Source organism: Delphinapterus leucas, chromosome 1 (genome assembly GCF_059928025.1).
Source record: "Delphinapterus leucas isolate spDelLeu-1000000601 "Yukka" chromosome 1, BTC_Dleu_Yukka2, whole genome shotgun sequence".
NCBI lineage: Eukaryota > Metazoa > Chordata > Mammalia > Artiodactyla > Monodontidae > Delphinapterus > Delphinapterus leucas.
The window spans coordinates 56038860-56062627 of NC_143129.1; the positions used below are offsets into that span (position 1 = coordinate 56038860).

General features: G+C 53.4%; 1 protein-coding gene and 1 pseudogene across 2 annotated transcripts in view; both read right to left on the reverse strand.

Annotated features, from left to right (window-relative positions):
- LOC111165678 (sulfhydryl oxidase 1) overlaps nucleotides 1-23768 on the reverse strand; it is a 41145-nt gene that overhangs the window by 7727 nt on the left and 9650 nt on the right. For both annotated transcript variants that reach the window (XR_016392993.1, XM_022556558.3), the window contains exons 3-9: nucleotides 14248-14293; nucleotides 13593-13695; nucleotides 11141-11231; nucleotides 8352-8497; nucleotides 6587-6721; nucleotides 4184-4313; nucleotides 709-831 (exon numbers count right to left, since the gene is read on the reverse strand). Coding sequence is in view for 1 of the 2 variants with exons in the window: in XM_022556558.3 (XP_022412266.2) it covers nucleotides 709-831; nucleotides 4184-4313; nucleotides 6587-6721; nucleotides 8352-8497; nucleotides 11141-11231; nucleotides 13593-13695; nucleotides 14248-14293 (774 nt within the window). In the remaining variant the exon portion in view is untranslated. The remainder of the gene's footprint in view (nucleotides 1-708; nucleotides 832-4183; nucleotides 4314-6586; nucleotides 6722-8351; nucleotides 8498-11140; nucleotides 11232-13592; nucleotides 13696-14247; nucleotides 14294-23768) is intronic.
- Nucleotides 18474-23768, reverse strand: LOC111165679 (heterogeneous nuclear ribonucleoprotein A1-like; annotated as a pseudogene).

Here is a 23768-nt window from a genome sequence, read left to right on the forward strand (position 1 = left end):
CTCTCCTGGCTGACGTGCCCACCTTTTTTTTTTTTTTTTTTTTTCGTGCCCACCTTTGTGAGAGCAGGAGCCCAGAAAGCTGCCCCTGGACAGAAGCGTTGCTGACGAGCACAGCATGCCAGGGAGCAACAGAGGGCTGGAATTAAAAGCTCTCTCACCGGGCTTCCCTGGTGGCACAGTGGTTGAGAGTCCGCCCACCAATGCAGGGGACGCGGGTTCGTGCCCTGGTCCGGGAGGATCCCACATGCCGCGGAGCGGCTGGGCCCGTGAGCCATGACCGCTGGGCCTGCATGTCCGGAGCCTGTGCTCCGCAACGGGAGAGGCCACAACAGTGAGAGGCCCGCGTACCGCAGAAAAAAAAAAAAAAAAGCTCTCTCACCACCGGGGTCTCACAACTGGTTCTAAATCTCAGCCCCACCACTTACGGGTTGTATGATCTTAGACAACTTATTTGACCTCTGTTTCTTCATCTGTTAAATGGGGATAATATCTGCCTTCCACTCATGCTGCGAGGATTAAATGAGGTCTGTACAGAGGGCTCAATAAACAGCAGTTTACTCGCTCCTAATGGGAGGACCCCACCACGATCACTGCCTCCTTCCTGAGTGCAGGTCGGTGACAGAGGTCAGAGGTGACAGGGTGAAGCCCTTCCACCCCCATAGATATCAAGCATGAGGTGGAGATCCTCCTTAGCCCTCCCATACTCACCTCCTTCCTGCTGTCCAGGGCAGTTTTAAAGAAACCGTAGGGAATTTTCTTTCTCTGCTGCTTCTTGAGCCAGTCACTCATGGAATGCAGGAATTTCTGGACCGAGGGCTGGCCAGGGAAGTACTATGGGAGCGATAAGGGGAGAGTGAGAAATAAGTCCCCCAGAGTTCCGCAGTCCTGGGGAAGGCCGGGGGCCAGGCTGAAGTGGGCCGAGGCAGTTTTTTAGAATGTTCCAAGACCACCGGGAAAACATCCTGCCTAACACCCGCATGTGGGTTCCTCACTACCTTTGCTCTGGGGCACCTGCGAAGGCGAGGGGGAGGGGTGGGCAGAGGCGCTCAGTGGGACCAGGCCCTCAAGGCCGCCCCCTCTCCAGGCTGCAGGCTCCAGTTCTGACCCGACCACATGCTCACTGGGAGGAAGGCTGAGCACCTTCCTGTGTCGCTGCCCAGGGCTGCTGGGACCCCTGGGCCACACGGGCCTCTGTTCAGCTCATCTTCTGACAGAGCAGCTGACTCGCTAACTGACCAGCTGGGTGAGGCTGGCAAATGGCCTTTCATTTGTATTCCACGGGCTGCCAATGGGGACAAGGCAGTGCAGGGGCTTGAGCCGAGATCCAAATCTTGATGGGAACTCCCAACAGTCTCTGAGGAGCATGAAAAGCCACTCTGACAATAAGTCAACTCAAATCGGATTAGTATCAGCACTTTAAAACCACAAGGACTCCAGGGACGAGGATGGATGCCTGTGTGCGCGCACCGCACGCACAAACACACCCAGGGTGGGGGGAGGAGGGAGAAAGAGGGCTGCAGTAGCAGAGCAGGTCAGATAAACCACGAAGAGGCAGGTCGAGAGGGCAACACAGGAGGAAAAACAGCAAAGAAAAGCATTTGTGAGAAGAAGGGTGCTGGAGACAGGAATGATCCCTAAACAGAAAAACCTGCCAAGGGACCCAGTCCTCTGAGAAAGTCATGGCGTATTCTTATCTCCAGGCTGGACACTGTCCCCCAGCAGGAGAAGTGGCCGGAAAGAATCCTGTGCTTTGACACGCTCCCTCTTGGTCAGCTCACACGGGCCTCTGGGCTCTCAACACAAATTTACAGCTTCAAGTCAGCGTTTCTCACTGACCTTCACCCATCGTCCTGATTTGGAAGGATGACGCCCTCTAAGGCCACGGTGTCAGGAGGAAGGATGAATTAAGGGGCTCTGGACTACAGGGAGTCACCCTGCGCCGGGAGCAGGGAAACCCTGGTGACCACACGCCACCCAGTGGCCAGTCCTGCCAGCCGCTTCCGTGAGGGAGCAGGGAGATCCCGGGCTGGGCCGCAGGGCAGTGCCTCCCAACTGGCCATACTCACAGTTGACAGGTCCCTAAGGCTGAGCAGGCAGAGTGAGCTCTACTCACTCAGCCTTTCAGTGCTCCACACACGTAGTGCATAAGGGTGTGGGTTAGATGAGACGTAGGCGCAAATCTCAGCTCAGCCACTCACCGGCTGGAGGACCTCGGACAAGGTGCTTTACCCCTCTGGGCCTCCATTCCCCTCTCTGTGATGGGATAATGCTAGCACCCACCCCGTGGAGTCTGTTCTGAGAAATGCAGATAAGCTAAAACACAAAGGAGTACCTTGCAGAGTCTGACACCTTATCAGAGCTCAAGAAACGGTAGCTGCTACTATTATTGCTACTCAGGATAAAGCTACCCAGGCAAGGGTAGGGCCAGAACACTCCGCAGTCTCCAGGGGCTGTGCTGCTCGGCAGATACCCCTGAGCCCGTGCCCCCCAGCCCTCCACTTTCCTCTCTGAGGGCCCTGGCTTCTGGCAGGGAGGACTCCTTCACCCCAAACTCAGTTCCAGCATTGCTGAGGGCAGAAGCTCGGCGGGCACCACTGAGAGGGTGCTGCTTAAGCCTCTGCCCTGCTCGGGCATTTCCTGGGTCTCATTCTTTTCCCTCACACTGGCTGCAACAGTCCCACTGGGAGCCAAGCCCAAACGAGCTTTCAGTCCAGCTGAGAGATGCAAGCAGTGCACAATAATTCCCCTGGGATGAGTTCTTCAGAGTGGATTGGACTGGGGGGGGTAAGGGGACCCCTCTCTGCTTCCTGGGGCCCTGCCTCATGTATCAGGCAGGAAGACAGCACACAGAACTACTCGAGGACTTTTCCCCTCTGATCCTCTGGGTCAGCCACCCTGGGCCTCGGCAACTTGAGGACCAAGCGGCTCACAAGGCCTCTGAGGAAAGGCTCTATTATCAGACTGGGCTGAAGAACAGGGGCCCAGTCTGCGTGGAACATCTGAGAGGGGCTGCAAGCTGTCTTGCCTTAGACTGGAACAGCACTGTGACAAGCACTTGCCACCTCACAGGGTCCTCGGTGCAACCACAGATGCCCGTCACTAAGCCAAGTGGACCAGAGGGCCAGGACTGGTGAGGAGGGAAGAGGGACCAGGCTGGTGGCAGTTCCCGAGGGAGAGGCGCAGACCGCCCCCAGAGGTAGTCCCAGCTGCCCGCAGACCTGCGCCAGAAGGAGGGGCTCAGACCTGGCTCCCGGGGGCCGAGGGTGGCTGAGTCAGCAGTCAGCCTCTGAGGGGGACCAGAGCCCGCACCTGACTCAGCAAGTCCTCGGCAGCCAGAGCGTCGGGATTTAAGTAGGGCAGCACTGGCAGTGGACCTGCAGCCGCAGAGAAGGATGACGGGAGGGAGGAGGCGGCAGGTGCAGAGGGAAGAGGCAGCCCACATCTCACCTTGAGAGACGAGCAAGGAGCGTGGCAGAGAAGGGGTACAGGCTCTAAAGCTGGGACCCCAGTTCAAATCCTGGCCACGACACCACCAAACAGGAGGCCTAAGGCACATCACTTGAGCAACCTGTACTTCTTAAATGGGGGTGGCACCTGCCACCCTGCGGCGAGATTAAGAGGATTAAATGCCTGACACACATCAGGTCCTCAGTAAGGAGGAGCTACACTTGGAGAAGTAGCCATGCTGGCAGGAAACTACAAAGGAATAAGGAAGGCACGGCTAAGGCCAGGGAGCTGCGTCAGACTTTGGCCAGGGTCTGGGAGGGAAAAGAGGAGATTCAGAAAAGCCTTCTTTCCTTCACTGGGGTCCACGGGTCCTGCTTTCCCAGTGACCGCAGCAGGGAGTGAGAGGCTGCACTCCAGGCTCGGCCTGAGGTAGAGGACTCAGGCAGGCAGAGCCAGCTGGGAATATCCCCAGGGCATCAGGCCCTGGGTCCCACCCACCCCCCTGCACAGGGCGGGTTGGGGGAAGGGGGTTGTCCCTGGTGGTACGGGGCTGACGGGAGGAGGGCGCAGGCCGCAGGGTAGCAGCCCATAGTAGACTGGGACAGCCGCGGGTCCAGGTGCCCAGCCCAACCGCGAGCTCCTGAGGGAGGGGCTGGCCCGGCGCCTGCTTCAGGGATGCGCACTGATCCCCTGTGGTGTGGGGCTGCCGGACAAGGGAGGGCAGGGTCCTGCTCACCTGGGCCAGCACCGCCATGAACTTTTTCAGGGCCGCCAGGCGCTGCCCCTCCAGAACAGAGAACTTGGACACTTCTACCTGGAGGATGTAGTACAATGCAGATTCCAGGTCAGCCACGTAGATCTTGGAGCTAAGGACCCAGAAGGAGCCAGAGAGAGAAAAGTGTATTAACCATGGGGCAGGGGCTGGGGAGAAGCACCCAGGGCCAAAGGGAGAGAAGAGGAGGCACTACTGATGGTCACAGAGTCCTGTGAGTTAGCACTTGGGGTTGGGGAGGGAAGGATTGGGAGTTTGGGGTTAAAAGATGCAAACTATTACACATAGGATGGATAAACAAGGTCCTACTGCATAGCAGAGGGAGCTATATTCAATATCCTGTGATAGACCATAATGCAGAAGAATGTCTGTCTGTGTATAACTGAGTCACTCTGCTGTACAGCAGAGATCGGCACAGCACTGTAAATCAACTACACGTCAGTAAAAAAATAAAATAAAATAAAAGTTAGCACTTGGCTCTGCCAGTAACTACCTGTGTTATCTTGGGCAAATTACTTAACTTCTCTGAGCCTCAATTCCTTATCTGTAACATGGGGATAGTAATAACTTGCTCACAGGCAGGTTGCTGAGAGGATTAAACAAAAGCACAAATGTAAAACTCTCAGCAGCTCCTGGCACAGAGTAGGGTTCCCCCTCTGCAGGTCCAGGGCCAGCCTCTCCCATCACTCACTAAAGGTGTTTTTATCAGGCCACTAGTAGAAGGTTGAGCTTCATTCTCTGTTCTGAACAAAGATCCCTAGGGACAGACAAGTAGACCAACAGGGGCGCACCCACACAACATGGCTCGAGAAGCTGGGTGCTCTTTGAAAGACCAAGGGTTTGCTGCCCGCCAAGGCTGAGAATGGGGTTGGGGAGAAGGGGAAGCGGGGTTTACATTTATTTTGGCTGACGTCCTTACAGCTGCCAGACCCTGGGCATCAGGGCTCCATCTTGCACCTCTCGGGCTGACCCCAGCCCTGGGGGAAGGGCTGCAGGATCCAAGCTGGCTGCTCCACCCCGTGCCCATCACGCTCTTCTGAGATCTGGGCTCAGGGTCCTGAGGGAAGGGCTGCTTCTCTACCCCTGCCTCCTGACCCCTAGATTCTTGCCTCCTTCTATGGTGGCCTAGCTCTGGGAGCTTGGGCAACTCAACCCACCTCTCCAGCCTCAGTGATCTCACCTGTAAAATGGACTCCTGCCCCACCTGCCTCCTGAGGTGGTGGGAAGCCAACAAGGTCAGCTGACGGGGTGAGCACTGTGGCCACCTGCGCTTTACCCTCGTGCCAAAGTCCCCTCCCTCTGCTCCACTTCCATGTCCTGGGGCCTCAGTTTACCTCTCCGTTCCTGTGTTATGCCTTAAGGAGTGGCCCCCTGACTAGAGGAGATAATGGACGGAAGTGCCCAGCAGAGCCTGGCACATAAGACTAGAAGTGTCAGCCATAATAGCAATTTGAATGATCTGAATAATCATAATTTGAATGATTATAATGAGCATACCCATCTCTTAGTTTCTCTTTCCTTCCCACCTGATTTACTACAAACCTCTCCACTAGCACTTTCCACCCTTAGAGTCTCTCGTGTTGGGATGCCAAATCCTTCCCGAAATCCAGTGACCCTGCCCCCAGTTCTCTCGTGCAGCCCCCTTGTGGAAGCCGCTCTCTGGACTCAGCTCTGAGCTGCCTGGTCAGCCATTTCCACGTGGTACCATGCTGGGGGCCAGAGCAAGAGGTCTACAGCCCCATCTCCCTGCCCAACAAGCAGAAATTCTACCACCAGGGCACAGCCAAGGAGCCTCAGAGAGAACAGTTACCTCGTGCTTACAACTGTGCATGATGACACTGGCTATCTTGAAAAGTAGTGAGCTTCCTGACACCAGAGGCATTCAAGTGAGGTCGGGTGCCTTCCTAGAAGGGATGCTGCTAAGGGACTGTAAACTCTGGGCAGGGCTTGCATCTGCCCTGCACAATCGGTATTTATGGTGCCTAGCACATAGCAGGTACTCAAAAATCTGTGCTGAACTGCTTGGGTGGGAAGTTGTTTTGGAGGCTGCACATTATCCTTCCAAGCTGATTCTACTTGGTCTTGAATAGAGTTAAGCGTAAGGAATGTGGGCGTCGGAAAGTACGCGTTCGTCACGAAGAATACAGTCAGCAGACGCTTCTGCCTCCGCACGTTTAAGACTCTCCTGTGCGTGGCCAGCGGCCGGGGGCCCCATAGGCCAAGGCCAGCCCTCGGGGGGTCTGGGCTCAGTATGACACGTGCCAAGCTTGTGACAAGGAACAGAGTGTGGAAGGAAGGGGGGGGTGTCTGTGATTAGAAGAGAGGGTGGGGAAGGGAAGGGAAGAGGAGGCCCAGGCGTGGCCTTACGGATCTGCAACTTTCCACACGGTAGGGGCTATGGTTCTAGAGGTGTTCGGCGCAGCCGTGGTGTGGACACTCTCGCTGGTGTCCCTGGAGAACCTCTTCAGGTACATGGTGTAGAAGAACCTGGATTCCATAAGCCTGTGAGGGAAGGGAACCATGGGGGAGAGGCAGTGAGCACGGAGGAACAAAACCCCAGAGCTAACTCGCGGCAGGAGAGGAGGCGGGTGGCTCACCCAACAGGAATGTTTATTCAGAAATATTTGAACCTGGTTCGGTCTTATCCTCAGTGAGGTAAAAATTAGGGCAGCCCTGCCTCACGTTAACCTTTCTATTCACTGCTCATGCTGTGGAAAGCCTCTCTGACACCAGTCTGAAGTCAAAACCCCACCTGGAAAAGCGGCTGGGCCCGTGAATTCCTCAACCTGCCTCGGAGAGGTGGGGAGACAGGGCACCTTCGGGGGCAGGAGGGACCTCTGGGGACAGCGCTCCTTCTGGCCATGGACCGGATGGTGGGTTTGACGACCCTCCCCAGAGACCAAAGCTACAAAGTGGCACGTGGCCTCAAGGAAGCTCACAAGCTTGCTCCAAGGTACCAGAGGTGACATTACTCCCCAGGGAGGTCAAGGGAGTTTGATACACGATTTTTAAAAAGTAGCAGCAACGACCCCAAACCACAAAATTTCTGACGATCCTTTTGATTTCTCTCTCTCGTCTCATAAAGAGGAGTCCTCAAGGGCAGGCGGCGCCTCCTGGTCAAGGGCCCTGGAGGGAGGGATGTGAAGACTAGCAGCGTGACGGGACACCCCAGGGGACCTGGCACAGGGAAGCACTGCTTTCCACTCCACTGTCCCGGCCCAATGTTTACAGACGAGCAGGTGGCTCAGAAGCAGCGTCGTCACAAACAATTTTCCCCTCCGCCAGCTCCAAGAGAGGAAACAATGCCTCCGCTCCCCACCAGGACCAGCACTTCCTGCCCTCCCTGTCCCCGCGGCCATCGTCCTGCCCACCCCCACCCCCCGCCCCCCGCCAGCGCTCTCTGACGAGGCCTGGCCCAGTGCTGCCAGGTGACTGGGGCCGGGTGAGGGCGAGTGGCCGCGCTGCCCAGCCCTGGTGCAGGAGGGCACTAATGGCTCTGAGGAGTGGCTCACTGGACATCTCAGGCCAGCCTTGGTCTCCCTGGCCCTCGCGCTCCTGCCCGCAGGGCCGGGTGGACATCAATCATCGGCCCAGGGAGGGCACTGAGGCACCATCTGGCGCCATTCAGCAGCGGGAGCCTGACAGGGGCTACGGCTGGCCTGATTGTTCTCTCTCGGCATTTCGGAACTGGCTATTGTCTGGCTCCTAATGAACTTTTCTGCAATTAGAAAACCAAAGGGAGGGAGGGTCAGGCGTAGCTGAGTGCTTGCCAGGCACTTGCAGACTGCCAATGAGTCTGTCTGTGGAGAGAGGAGGATGGGGAATAGGGCCAGGGCCGCGGTGGGGATAGGGCAGAAGCACCAACGCTGGGTGTTGAGCGCGCCGGGGACCTGAGGCTGAACTGCTGAGCTGGCGGCAGCGTTCTGGGCCCGGACTCCTGGCTGTAGCATGCCCACCACCCCACCCACCGTAGGCAGATATCTGCTTCTCCTGCAGAGGGTGCCCATGGACTCCTCGGAAGACTCACAGGAGAAAGAACCCGTCAGCCCCTGTGAAAGGCTGGCAGCCTCTTGAGGCAGGAAGAAAGGAGGAGCGTGGGGAGAGGGGAGAGAGGGGGCAGAGAGACACTCACACGGGGATCCGGAAGTAAGAGCCATTCCGAAACAGCAGGTAGCAAGATGGGAAGTTCGTGACACCAAACTCGTTCACCACGTCATGCTGTGTGTTGAGGACCCTGCGCACCACTATGCCCCGGCGCTGAGACAGGTCCAGAGTCACCTGCAGAGACAGTGAGACACTTGGTGGTGGGTAGGCCAAGCCACTGGACAGAGGGAAGGCCTGAGCAGGCACCTGGGTGGCAGCTGTGCTCTAGCCAGACTCGAAACCTTTCCAAGAGTAGACTATCGTGATGAGTGAGAGTCTCCTGCCGCCAACTACATCTGCCCCGCTGTAAGGAGTGCAAATGTTACCTGCTCGGAATGGTGTGGACCACACATCTTGAATCCTTGAGGACAGTCCCAATTTGGTGTAATTTTCTTTACAATGAGAACAATTTGTAAAAGGCATAAAAAGATGTGGTTTTCAAAAACACACATGCACCCCAATGTTCACTGCAGCACTATTTACAATAGCCAGGTCATGGAAGCAACCTAAATGCCCATCAACAGACGAATGGATAAAGAAGATGTGGTACATATACACAATGGAATATTACTCAGCCATAAAAAGGAACGAAATTGGGTGATTTGTAGAGACGTGGATGGACCTAGAGACTGTCATACAGAGTGAAGTAAGTCAGAAAGAGAAAAACAAATATCGTATATTAACGCATATATGTGGAATCTAGAAAAATGGTGCAGATGAACCTGTTTGCAAGGCAGAAATAGAGACACAGATGTAGAGCATAAACATATGGACACCAAGGCAGGAAAGCAGAGGGTGGGCTGAACTGGGAGATTGGGATTGACATATATACACTAATATGTATAACACATAACTAATGAGAACCTGCTGTATAGCACAGGGAACTCTACTCAATGCTCTGTGGTGACCTAAATGGGAAGGAAATCCAAAAACGAGGGGATATATGTATACATATAGCTGATTCACTTCGCTGTACAGCAGAAACTAACACAACATTGTAAAGCAACTATACTCCAATAAAAAAAAGTAAATTAAAAAAGTGTATGTATCTGATATTTGGAAGAAAAGTGATTTCAGTTTTGTTCTGATATTTGTAAGACTTTCTGTCTATATTCCAAATCGGAAAAACATACTTAGACGTGACGATTTTATTTTTAGAAAGGATTAAGAAGGAGAAATATACCGTTAGGTAATATTTATTAAATAGGTATTATGTTCTGTATATAGGCTGTTTCATTTAATCTTCAAAATAATACTTACTATGAAATAGGAACAATTACTAGGAGACCAAGCCAGGTGGTGCAGTATACCATGGCTGCTTGGGTTTAAATCCTGCCCCCCCCAGACTAAACCTCTCCCAGACTCAACTTCCTTACTTGCAAAATTGTAATAACAATACCCACCTCCAAGGGCTGTTAAGAAGACTGAATGGGCTAATTTTATAAAAGTGCTTCTAACAATGACTAGTAAATAGTTATGTACGTTAAGTATTTCTTTAAAAAATAAAACTCCTATGGTATAGGACACAAAAACCGAAGCTCAGCAGTGAAATCATGTGATCAGGTCACACATGTAGCAAGCGCCTGAGCTGGGCTGTAAATCCCAGATCGATCTGCCTCCAGAGCTGGGGCTCTTGGCCACTGTGCCCTCCTGACTCTCAAACTAACCACCCCTGGGCACCTCTGCATGGACACGGGACCAGTGCCCTTGGTTACTAGGGGAATGGGGGAGGGTAAGAGGAAGAGCTGATTCCAATGAACATTTATCAATCACCTGTACAGGCATGACCCCAGGCCTGGAATGGGACTCCTTCAGCAAAGCTCCCTGCCCATCCCACCTCCATGCTTCCCCTCTCGGGGCTGAGAGGTCTGGAGACAGCTCAGAGCGTTCAACTGTGCTTGGGGAGTTTCAGGAGGAAAACCATTCGGAGTCAACAGTGGTGTTTAATTTCATTCCCTCTCTCTCTATCTCCTTGCACTGCCTTGGAACTTCTCCCAAGCACCGACCCTGTCCCACCTCTGCATCTGGGAAAAGCCCAGTGGCCAGCGAAGTCCATGAGGCAGCGGTGGAACGGCAGACTCTGCATCAGGCCGGGGATGGATCTTTATAAAGCACGTACTCTGTGCCAGTTACTCATCCAGGCTCTTCCTCTAAACCGCCTCACTTGATGTTCCCAAACATACTCTGAAAAAAGGTAACTGTCACCACTTCAAAGGTAGGGAAACGAAGCTCAAGAAAGTTGAGTAACGTGATCAGAGACACAGCACATAAGTGATGAAGTGGAGATTCCAACCCGCCTGATTCTGTTATCTGCTTCACCTGGGAAGGGACCCCGTTTCCTCAAGAGGGACTAGAGGCTCCCTGATGTTCCCTCCCCCCCAGATTTTTTACTCCAATTCTTTGCGGGCGAGGTAGTGTGGAAATAACACAAGCTTTGGAGGCAGACAGACCTGGTTTGAAGTCCTGCTCTACCAATTCACTGGCTGTGTGATCTTCGACCTGTTATTTGACCATCTTCGTTGATTAGAAAGATCAGCAACTACGTGTGTCAGCAATCTCGCGCAAGCTCAATAAACAGCAGGTGTTATCATTCTGTTTCCACGAGGAAGATCCAAGCAGACACAAAGGCTTTAAACAGAAAGGTCCAGCTCCTACACTTCCCGTTTCCCCCAGCAGGGGTCAGGCCAGTGCTGGGCTAAGAAGCGCACAGGAACAGCCCTGCTCTTGGCTCTCTCCCAGCGGCTATGAAGGAGCTGTGGGACCCTGCAGGCAGCTCACCTCTCTACCCAGGTAGGAGCCTTCCCTTTCCAAGATCAGGGCCAGGTAATCTTCATCATTTCTTGCAAAGAATCCAGTAATCTCCTCCAGCCTGCAAGAGACAATGCTGGCAGTCACTCTCTCTGTGGTGGGAAGAAAGCAAAACTGCCGGCGACAGCAGACGTGGCTGACCCAGTACCGTGAATGCGGCCACACACACCTCCTCCTCTGTTTGCACACAAGACTTCGAGGAAGTCTCTCCATGCCAGCCCTCCAGTGGGAGTAAACCAAACCCTGAGTCTCAAAAGATGCTCTCTGCCTATTACCGAAACCTGGTTCTTCACTTCACACACCTATTTGGGTTGTTTTTTCAGAGTCAGGAGTGCGTACGGGCAGTCTAAGGAGGAGACCGCGGGCGGGGGGGGGGGGCACGCTTTGAGACCAGGTGTTTCTATGCTCTGGGTAAGGCCCAGGCTTAGAGGGCAGTTCTTATTGGTCCCCTAAGAAGCTGGTGTTTACTACCCATCGGACACAAGCCTTGATCTGTGCTAAGTCACTACCAACTGGGAGATGTGCTTTTTCCACTCCTGGAGCAGGCATACAAAAGGAACTAAAGAATCAGAAAGTCCTGGGTACAGGAGATCTTAGAATCTATCTAATCTTATTTTAAGATTTTAACCTCCTTATTTTAATACGAGGAAACTAGGGCCCCAGGACGAAGGTGGAAATTAATAAGAAGGCAAATCTTATTATTCCCCCCAAATCAAAGAATTAAGATACAAGCTGTTTTAAAAACGCAGAGTTTCAATAGAAAACAATTGCATGATACAAAAATGATTTGTTCCCTTATTTCAATTAAAAGCAGAACATCATCAGACATGTAACAGGAGACAACAGCATCTACTTTTGTCCCCAACCTGATGACCTATTTCCCTCCTCTGGATCCAATGATGTGGCAGTGGTTACCTCCAAACAGAAGGCGCAACATGGGGCCAGTGGAGCCCAGCCCAGCCCAGCAACAGTACAAACGCCATGCCAGAGAGGTGGGGGCCAGAGTGTACCCCAGTGGGTGGATGGTCACTGACAGCCCCTGGGGTGGTAGCAGGTGGCCTCTCAGGCAACTTCCCCAGACCTCCCCAAGGCTGGCAGAAGAGCGAGCCCACAGACGGCTGATCATGTAACTCGCCCCCATGCTGTCCATTCCCACTCACACTTCTGGAAGAGGCAGCCCACCTTCCACCACAGGTCCCCGCCTCCTCCCTAAAGCTCTCTAGAAGGATCACTTTGAGAGAGGCTGGCAGGTTTACCTGGCTGGTTGCTTTTGAGATCTTCTGGGCTGAAAAGGCACCATGAGGGAGGGTGGGCGTAAGAAAGAGAGAGAGGTAGAGACACGATCATTGAGAAATGGAAGAAGGAACGAGGTGTTTCCTGGAGAGATGGGGTCTGGCTGTGGAACCCCAAACCAAGACCATATACTCAGTCCAGGGGCTCCATGAGGCCCTCTGGGAGGATGGAGAATTGGGAAAGATGATAAAAGAATCATTGTGAGTTGGATTCAACACCAACTGACACTTGGAAACACAGTCCCTCAGCAGGGCCTCGGCTTTCCAGACACCAGCAGACTTAGTGTGGGCGATGAAGCCCCAGTGTTTGCCTCCTGAGGCCTTCTCAGCATCCAGAACCTTCACTGTGTTCTGTGGCTGGGCTCCCTCTAGCAGCCCCAGCCGGTACTTGGATTTGCTCCTTCTTGGCCCCTTAAGGTGGGCTTTCTCCTATCCGGAGTTCTCGTCCAGAAGGACAGGACCTTGTGTTATCAATCTACCTGTCTCCCTCTGTGGGAGACTTAGAGTGAGACACCGTGCACCTCATTATCCTGTTTTCCTAGAATGGAGGCGATCCTGGAAGGCTGCCGGGCAGGTAGATAGATATAGGGCACCAGCCACCTGATGCTCTGCAGCCCAGGGAGGAGAGTCACCTCCCCATCCCCCGGTCACTGCTATGGCTCAGGAAATGAGCACCTTCATTTTACAGGGCTTTGTGCTTCTCAGTCCCCCATCCCCTTTCCTCTAAACGGCATCTGGTCTCCCGTTTTCCTCCCCACGCCCACCCTCTCAGGGACCCTCCCTGGGTTAGTTAGATCATGTGAAATCCAGCTGCATCCCTCCGATATTCCAGGTTCTGAGAAGCAGCAGCAGGTATGACCCCTCCCGTCTTTTCCTTCCCACTGGGTGGGTTGGGCCCTTGCATCCCTGTCAGCCCCAGGAAGTCAGGGCTCCTCGGGTAGGACCTCCAGCAATGGGGAGCCCTCCACCAGCTGCTCCAGGCAGCTCTGGGCTCCGGTCCACTGGAGTGTCCACCACTCAGGCAACAGGAAGAACCAGCCCAGTCCCCAGCCCTGCTGCCCCCACTGTCCTCTCACTGCCAGGCCTGCCATCCTGCCACACTGCCCTGGGCCTGCCCCAGCCCCAAATACCTGGCAGGCTCCAGTGGGGGACAGGCGGAGGGCCACGTGTCACTGTGGGACTCCAGGGCGTCGATGAGCCTCTCCCGCAGCGTCTGCACGTCGGCACCAGCCACTGTAAACGAAGATGGACACAGGCAGGGGCGTGAAGAGAGGAGGATGAATCCCAGTGCCCTTGTCAGCTTGCCTCATGGAAGCAAAGGGCCCAGGGCATGAGCTGAGCAAAACAGAGCACATCTCAGTCCTCCTCTGTACGAGGGGCGGGGCATCCCACCCCTGTGGTCCTAAGCATGGCAGGGGGACCCATCCCTCAGGGCAGGCGAGAGTCCCTCAGACCTGGGCCCTGAGGGCCCTCCCCACGCTATCTGGCTGCCCCTCTGCGTGTCAACCCCACTTTGACAAGAAGGGCTATTCTGGGAACATGTGACCCTCCCTGCTTCCCGGATGGGCCCAAATGGAAGGGCTTCTTCAGCCTTGTTTTCCCAAAGGCATCTTCCAGGCTGGCCGGGAAAGACATTTCCAGGAAAACACAAATTTGGCTTTCACTGGGGACCTCCTCACCCTGCAGACCTAGGTGGGCTCTCTTCACCCCAGGAGAAGCCCAGGCGAAGGAGGGGGAGAAAGATGCTAACGGCGCCAATGAGACCCCGCGAGCTGGGACACCCACCTGACAGTGTAGCTCCTGAGCCGGTCTTGGAAGAGGCCTTAAAGAACTGGAAGCAAACACACAGAAAAGAGTCAGTGGAGCTAAGAGCACAACACCCACGCCAGTTGAGCGCTCTGTGTTTGAGACCCAGCTGCTTACTAAACGGGGTGACTTTGGGGAAATGACTTAACTTTTGTGAGCCTCAGTTTCTTTATCTGTAAAATGAAAGCAGGAGGTCTCTGCTCTTGGAGCGGGACCCTGGTTCCTCTCCCTGGCATCCTGCATCTGATCCCCACCCTCACAGCTCTAGAGCACCCCAGGAAGCTGCGGCTCGGACACTTGGCTGAGGGGGGTCTGTTTCTACGAAGTGCCGGGACCCGGCACATAGGGACTAGAAAATAGTTGCTCTATAAAGAAGTGAAGCAGACCCATCCGAAAAAATAAAGTGAAGTCACGTCATACCCCCCGCGCACACCCTGGACAACGTTAGCTGCTCTCTGAGGCGATCTGTCCTGGTTCCTTATCTTGGAAAAGGGGCAGCGAGGCTCATGTCTCTGGCCACCGAGGACTCCCAGCCTGGCTCAGCAGACACTCCAGAAGGGAGGGGTGTCCAGTTTGGTTCTACTGAGGGGTGGGCTTGAGCCCCTGAAGAAACAAGTCTTATTACAGATGGGCCACCTTAACTCTCTCCCCATGTACATGACACCCAGGCCCAGTCTGTTGCCTCCTTGGGAGAGAGGACAGAGAGAACAGAGGACAACTCCTTAGAATTTGAGCTCCTGTCTAAGCGGTGGGAGAGCTGCCAGAACTCTGGCTTGTGCTCTCCTGGGCTCAGGAGGTAACAGAGTTCAGTTGTCCTGACAGATGGCCACTTAACTGCCTGGGGGAGAGCCTGCAGTCTGGGAAGAGGCCTCCTCTTGAGGTCCCTAACCTCGGGGCTACTTGTAGCCACCTTGGGCCTCTGCCGAGTAGCACGGCCTTATCACAAGCTGGTGGCTGAATGCAGGCCCTCAGGTCTACCGGACCTGGGTTCAAGGCCTGGCTCTGCTATGCTCTTCCTGTGTGACCTTGGGCACTCTATTAACCTCTCTGAACCTTCTCATCTTTAAGATGAGGACGACACCATCTACCTTGGAGAATTGCTGCGAGGATTCAATGACAATGCATCCAAAGTGCTTAGCACTGTACCTGGTGCACACAGTAAGAAATCAATAAATGTTAACATTATCACTATTATATCGTCATCAGCCCCTTCCCTTGTTCCTTTGAAACACTAGGAAACACTGATCGGCTAGATTTGTCGGTTCTAGCCATTTGTAGGCAGAAAACTGAAATCTGGAGGCCACCTGCCCCCCTCATCCACATGAACAACAAAGATGCAGAGGAGCCGCCCATCTCTCCCCACCTGCAACCTTCTCCCGCTACTGCTGACCTCACCTGGACCCTGTTTTATTCTCTCTCTACTTGGAGCATTAATATAAACTTTTATTCTGGGTGAAAACCAGCCACTGACACATGCCACGTATATTCATAATAGTGTTCTTGGCAGTCACTGAATACATTTTGAATGAATAAAAGTATATGCTATCCTTATGCTTGTAAAAACGAGCAGAGTTTTCTAGGACTGTGACATGAAATCAAGTAGATAAAGCATATTAAGGCATTTATGGGCTGACACTGTTTCTCAGGAACAAAATAAAAGACACACCTATTTGGGGTTTGGTTTGCTCACAGATAATAACCCAGAGGATAACCTTTACAGCTGCAGTTATTCACAGTGATGGTGCCCTTGTACAGACAGAATAGACTTCAACTTGCTTCCACAGGCATAAAAACATGACTGACGTCTTGACGCCTTAAGCCATGTGGCTCTCCATGGCTACAGTTGTTACTGTCAGCCACTGTAAAGTAGTGTGGTTGACTCTTCTTCAACCATCAGGTCTCCAAGATCTGAGCAGGTGCCTTATGAAAAGGGGCTGGCATTACTTCCATCAAAGGGCGGCCTCCCCAGACCCCAGCTGAGCCTTCTGAAGGCCCCAGCTGTGGGCAGTGGGGAGTCAGGCAGGAGCCTGCAATAGGGGAGTGCAGGAATTCCAAGAGCTCCCCTCCTTCATGAGGTACAGGGCCACAGGGAAGGCCCCCTCCTCCCTCCAGTTACTTCAGTCACGCAGCCTTCCCTTCTGTCCCCAGAAGCTTCCCAGTCACCTTCCAGAACAATGTCACCAAGTGAGGGCTGGTTCCCATACCTCACACTCTAGAGGAACTTTTTCCTATCAATTAATCTCTCTTTCATCTTTCCCCTTGTCTACCAGCTCCTTCCCTATGCCTGCAAACAGGTTCAGATCCTCCTAATCTAAAGTTAAAAAAAAAAAAAAAAAAAGGACACGAAGGGATGGAGGATGGGAACAGAGGCTTCTCCAGTTGCTGCATGTCCCATTTCCCGGTGCCACCAAATTTCTCAAAACAGTGTCTGCCCTCAGTCCTCTTCCTTCCCGCGAAGCTGGCTGCGGCTCATGCCCCCACCACTCAGCTGGGACCACTCCTGGAAAGCTCGGCTGACCTTCTCTTTGGCTGGTCCAATGACCTTCCAGCCCTTCCTACTCTCTCTGCAGTATCTGATGCTATCACTGCCTGTTTCTCCCCCCTCGGCCAGGGTTTTTTTTTGTGCCACATCTTCCCGCCACTCTCCTTCTTTGCCTTCATGTCACCACCTTCCCTTGGTTTTCCTGACACTGCCCAGGCCTTCATGGCCACCTTCACAGCCTTCCCCTCGCCCTTGTCCCAGCCTTGCTCTGGACTCCTCTCCTGTGCCATCTCCTGCCCCCAGTTTCTCCTCCAGCCACGTATCGGATCAGGGCACTCTTCTGTTTAAAAAGCCCTGGGAGGCGCTGTCACAAACGAGGGGCTTAAGCTATGCTTTTGAATGAATGAGTAAATAAATGGGTGAATGGACAAACCAACCCATTGTTTGTCTCCCTTGCTGATGTCATCTACCTTGTCCAAATGGCTTGTGACCTGAACCCCGTCTCAGGTCCTCACCTGTCTTAACTTGTTTCTTCCAGGTGTCAGGGCAGCCCTCCCCCAATACACACACACTCTGCAAGACTGAGTCACCCCTCCCACAACCTGTTTCTCCACCCATGTTCCTTCCCTCACCCAGTGATCGCCCTCCTCCCCATCACCCAGACCAGCATCTCCCTCTCCCACAACGCCTGTGGTCTGTGAACTTGACCTTTGTGATATCTCTTCTACAGTCCCTGAGACCAGTTGCCTTTTCTAGACCAGAGCCTACCACCTACTTCCTGGACCACTACAACTGTCTCTACCTGTTCCTGCCTCATGCCCTCAGAAATGGTCATATGCTCCATCTTTTCAAATGATGGAGCCATCACCCTCACTGCCACTTTGTTTGGGTTTCTAAGGGACAATTCTGGTCTGATCATGTCCCTCCTCCTCAAAGCCCTTCCATGACTCCCTACTGCCAAGGAATAATGTCCAAACTCAGAGCGTTCAAGGCCTTCCAGGATCTGCTTCCACCCACACTTACCTCCCACTGCCCCGCCCCCATTCCCTACATTTCAGCTACGATGGACTTGAACCCACACTTCCCACCCATCCACCTCCCACCTGGGAGGGCAGGACTATAGCTTATTCAACTCTACAAGCTCCACAGTGCCTGGCACAATGTCTAGGAAACACTCAAAGGACATTTGTTCAGTTGAACAGAGAATCTCTACCCTTTGATCAGCTTGGAAGCTCATGCAAAAATCACATTAAAATCGAGTCAGGGCACGTTTTTGTCCTCTTATTAATCTGCATCCTTATTAATTCAGCTGTTGGAGGCGTGTGCCCTACCCAAGGGAAAGGGCCACCACTCCTTGGAAACAGGCAATTAAGACTCCAGCAGGGAGTTTCCTTTCCTCCAGAAGCGGACAGCACCCAGTCCCTTTCCTCTCAACACCTGACACAGGAGCTTCTGCCCTCCCCAACCGTGGAGCCCCTGGAATCCTCCCTGTCTCCCCAAAGGCAGGTGACCAGATGGCATTGGGCAGGTCTTTACCAACCTATCCAGGAGCAACTGCCTTCCTGGGGGCCAAATAAGGCTAAACAGAAAGCACGCTTTGTAGTGGCAACCATCAATGGCACTGAATCCAAGCTTTCAAAACAAGTTTTAAGGAGAGTGACCTCCAAATACCCTACAGTGAGCCTGCGAGGATGCACAAGCTTAACCGTTCCTACCTTGTGGACCATCAGTGGAGGAGAGACCTGGCGGAGGGCAGGTGACTGCTGAGAGGGGGGCCTATCTCCTTTTTCCAGAGAGAGGCAGGAGATGTCTTTCTGAGTCCTGTCCTCCTCCCTGACATCTCACAAGAGCCACAAAAAGTAACAGCCCAGACGGTACTCCCCACTCCCAGCCTTGAATTCAAGGACTTGCCATCCCTGGGCTCCCTCTTTCCAGGGTCCTGCCTCAGCCCCGCACAAGAGCCTCTGCTCCAGCCAGACCAGCCTTCTCAACTCCCCACATTGTTCCACCCACATCCTCTGCTCTCACATCCTGCCCGCATTCCTCCTCTCTCCCAGCCAAACTCCACCCACTTGGAAGTCCCCCTCCTCCGGGAACTCCTCCTCCCCCACGAAGTCCTCTTCTGATGTGGGAAGGAAGGAACTCAGTGACCCCAGGCAAACTCCCCCAGCGTTCACCATGTACACATCACTCTGCCTGTCAACTAGCCGGGAGCTCTGAGTGCCCTTGTGCGCAGCGCCTTCCTGTCTGGCCGGCCTCGCTTATGTTCCTGGCCACGGCCTACAGGTCTGGCTTCTCCATGATGAGGAGCACAATGCTGTGCCCCAAGCAAATATTCACTCAACGGCTGCTGATGGACGGACCGCCTCAAATGGGGTGTCACAGAGGGGCTACCACGAGCCCACAGGGCAACAGGAAGGAAGACAACTAACATTTATGGAACTTTGGCTAATACCGCAGAGGGTCTTGGCACTCTCACACGTTAAGACCTCATTTCATAGTTGGCAACAATCCTATTAGGTAGATATTATCATCCCATTTTTCAGACAAAGAAACTGAGGCCAGCAGCTAGGGCATTAAATGACTTCCCGAGTCACAGTAAGCAGGGGAGCCAGGATTTGAACTCGTGTCAATTATCTCCTCAGAATCTTGCAAAGGGAAGACTTCTGTCCTCTCCCACCCAATGCTGCTGCTTCCTGTAATCTTGATCCCAGCCAGGGCTTTGGCTACAAAGGGTCCTACTCCATTACCCACTGAGGGGCACTCCTGCAGCCCACTGGCAAAGCCTCTACCCCTGAAGTTCCAGCCTCTAGGTCCCCAAGCTCCAGCCAAAACCAGCTTTAAGCTAACTTTCCCTCCCTCCCCTCTGTTCTCTTCCAGATGGGCACCGGCTCCAGTTTGATAGGGCCCTGACACAGCTGGACCGCCTTGCAGGGCCAGTTGTTTGCTAAACAGGCTGGGCTGGTAGAAGCTCACTGTTTGCTCACGGAGACAAGGCGCAGGAGGCAGAGGAAAGGGACAATGACACATGTTACTGGGAGTGGCCATACTCTTGTACGGGCCTGTCCCCGTCATACCAGCGACACTCTCTCCCCCTGTTCAACACATGTCCTCATCTTAGAGCTCTCAGCCTTGATGGGTGGGAGCGAGGACAGGCTCCAGTCCCCAGGGGATGGCAGACAGGTACAGGGCCATCTCTCTGGCCTGCTGGCAGCCAGGCCCACCTCTAGGGTGTACTGCTTCCCAGGGGGTCCAGCCACGCAGCCCACATGCACACCGGGCTCTCAACGGGCCAGAATCTCTGGAGATCTGGAATCTGAGTCGTGTTTTCCAAACACTAGAAGTAATCTAGTGGTAAGTTGTAAAATCAAGTTAGTGAATCACAGCCAGTACTTTTTAAAAAATACATAGAACAGAAAATAGCACGTACTGCACGCACGAAGAATAGTGTTTTATGAAACACTTGTTTCAGGGATAACAGATACAAACCAACTTCTGGATCTCACTGTAAATGTTGTAGGTCACAGTAACAATGTTTGAAAGCCACTGCTTAGGGCCTTAGAACAGAGACTGATCAGGAGCTAGAACCACTTGCACCCTGGACCAGAGCCCTAAGGACAGGGCACAGAGCCCCTCTCCCTGCTGAAACTGAACTGCAGGCTCCTCAGGAGAGGCTGGGAGGGCTTGGCCGAGGGGAGGTCACAACACTGGTCTCTGGAGCTCGTAAGAAATGCACAGGTCACTACCAGCCCAGCTCAGCCCAGCCCAGCCAGATGCCGCCAGTGTGAAGGCAGCTAAGGAGCCCAGCTTAGGGCACTGCCAGCACCCCTCCCACAGCAGGATGGGCGGTTGAGGACATGATTAGTCACTTGGGGCACTCAGGCTGTGTGTGCTGAATGACTCAGATAGGTGCTGAGAAGCTTCTGGATCTCCCGACATACCTGGGCCATCTCCTTCCAACCCCCCCGAGCCCCAGCCTCTTTCAGACAGAAACAGAATGCCCCAGGCACCAGCCCCCACCGAACCCCCACAGGATGTCCCGACCTGGCCACGGGACCAATGCCAACCCCCTTCCCCTGTGCAGGGACTCCTGCTGCCACACTGATCTTCCCCCAGCTTCCCACGCGGGGCTGCTTGCCCTGCTTCAGCAGAAGGAACAGAGGGCTCCGTCCTCCCCTTGGAGAGTAATTTTGAATATTTTAAGTTACACATCTTGGGGCCAAGGATAGGACAATGGCCCTGTCATGGAAGCCTTTTACTTAAAAGAGACAGTTGACAAACAATGTCTCCGCTGCCACCTCTAAATGATACGGCAGTAGCTGTTGGCTCAGGACACTTCCCCAGGCCAGCTGAATGGGGGCTTGGGCCCTGACCCTAAGTGGTAACAGGAGGGTGGGAGGGAGCTCTCCGGGGCTGTGGAAACCCTGAACTCAGCAGGATTTCACTGGCCATGAGAACAGAAAGGTCACATGGAGTTAGAGCTGGATGTTGCTGGAAGAGCCTGGGGCCTTGCTCTCCAGATGAATTCTCCTGGCGTCATCAGGCTCAGATATGGTTCATGGTTCTGCCTGGCAACTGAAGCCCCTGAACTCAGAGATATCTTGTTCCAGGGACAATGCTTGGCTTTTCAGTCTTCAAAGGCATTCCCTGATTATTCTTTTTTTTTTTTAAAAAAGACACATTTATTCAGTGTCATGATCAGACTATTACATTTAGCAATCAACAGCATGGGCGCAAAAAAAAATCTATATTAAAACCCTTTGTTGGAATGCTTTACACTTTCCACAGAACAGAAACTAAAATAACCTGTTATACAATTAGTCACAAATACAGTCCTCAAGTGTTTTTGCCCATACACATGAGCATTGTCTAAAACATGTCTTCTTTGTAGCAGCTAGGCCCTGCCACCACTGTGCTTGGCTGAGTTCACAAATCCGTTGTAACCCGTAGCTTCCCTGTCACTTCTCTGGCTCTCCTCTCCTGCTAAGCTTTGTTTCCTGGCAGTGATCAAAACCTTCTGCCACTGCCACAGCTACTGCTGCTACTGGAACCACCACAGCCACCTTGGTTTTGGGGTTTGGCAAAGTATTGGCCTCCACCACCATAGGGGCCAGAACTTCTGCCTCCAAAGTTTCCTCCTTTCATGGGTCCAAAATTTGAAGATTGATTGTTGTAACTGCCAAAATCAATGTAGCTTCCACCACCTCCAAAATTGCTTCCATCATTACCAAATCCATTATAGCCATCCCCACTGCCACCATATCCACCACCACTGCGGCTGCCACCAAAGCCAGCTCGACCACTGAAGTTTCCTCCACGACCAAAGCTGTCATTCCCACCAAAACCCCCTCCACGACCACCACCAAAGTTTCCAGAACCGCTTCGACCTCTTTGGCTGGATGAGGCACTAGCCGTCTCTTGCTGAGATAGGGCTTTCCTTACTTCACAGTTGTGGCCATTCACAGTGTGGTATTTCTGAATGACAATCCTGTCTACAGAGTCATGGTCATCAAAGGTTACGAAAGCAAAGCCTCTCTTTTTGCCACTGCCTCGGTCAGTCGTGATTTCAATCACTTCAGTTTTCCCATACTGTTCAAAATAATCTCTTAGGTGATGTTCTTCAGTGTCTCCTTTAATGCCACCAACAAAAATCTTTTTCACAGTTAAGTGGGCACCAGGTCTTCGAGAATCTTCTCCTGAGACGGCCCTCTTTGCTTCCCCAACTCTTCCATCCACCTCGTGTGGCCTTGCCTTCATGGCCGCATCCACCTCCTCCACAGTGGCATACGTGACAACCCCGAAGCCTCTGGAGCGCCTGGTGCTTGGATCTCTCGTTACCACACAGTCTGTGAGCGCTCCCCGCTGCTCATAATGGCTCCTCAGACTGTCATCGGTTGTTTCAAAAGCTCAAACCTCCGATGCAGAGCTTCCGCAGCTTTTCGGGCTCTTTGGGTGACTCTGACTTAGACACGACGGCAGTGGAGGTGGGGGAGACGTCAACAATGCTTACTCGGTGGCGTCCACGGGCAGAAAGGAGATCTACCGAACGTATCTCCTGATTATTCTTAGTGGCCACAGAGGAAATTGCTTTTCTAGATGTCATTCTGGTGGGAGCAGGCTAATTATTTATAGGTGGAGAGAGAGATTTTGATTTGGATTCTTTAATTTGGAAGAGAACTAACTGGATTACGGCTGGGCCTGAGCTCTGGGGAAGGTGCTAAGTATAATGGCACAGCCTTGCTGCTCTGGGCTTCCCAGGGCCTCTGATGTGAGAGCCTTGGAAGTTGTCCACATGTTAATTAAGTGGTTGATGCCCCGCGGTGGGCAGGCTGGCAGGCAAGGCCTCATCAGAGAGCTCGTGCTACTTGCAGCCAGAGGCGGGGTGACAGGGCCCTCGTGTGTTGGGTGTGATGTCTCCCGTGATGGGGATCCCTGCTGCCCGAGGCACTGGGCTAAGGCTCTCCTGCCAGGTCACTTCTGAGCCTCTTGGGTTCAAGGCACTTGCCTGATGAGGATGAGGGTGGCCAGTTGTCTCAGGGGACCTTTTCTGGGGGACCATGAGACCCCCTGAGTCTGATCCTGCCTACAGGTGGGTCAGAGCCTAAAGCCTGGTTTTACAGGGTTTAGATCAGCCCTCTAAGGCTGGGAGGTCAGGCGGGAGAGGAAATGATTGGAAAGAGGCCCCTGGGAGCTGGGAGCTCTCACCAGCTCAGGTGATGATCAGTTCTCACAGCTACAATCTGCCCATCCCAACACAACCACACACAGCCCCTTTTCCTTATAATGGGCAGAATGTGCCAGACCAAGTGAGCCTCTTTCTTTTCTGCCTCCCAGCTCACATCCCTTTCTGCCTCTAAAATAGGTACGTGCTCTAGGGGCTGTGATTTAAGCAGGTCAAGCCCAGAAGCCTGGGAGGACACCACAGAGCCCAGCAGTCACGCAGACACCAGGGAAGCATGGAGCAGCTGACAATGTGCTCCGACAGCACTGGCCCCGAGCCCGCTCACCCCTCCTGGTC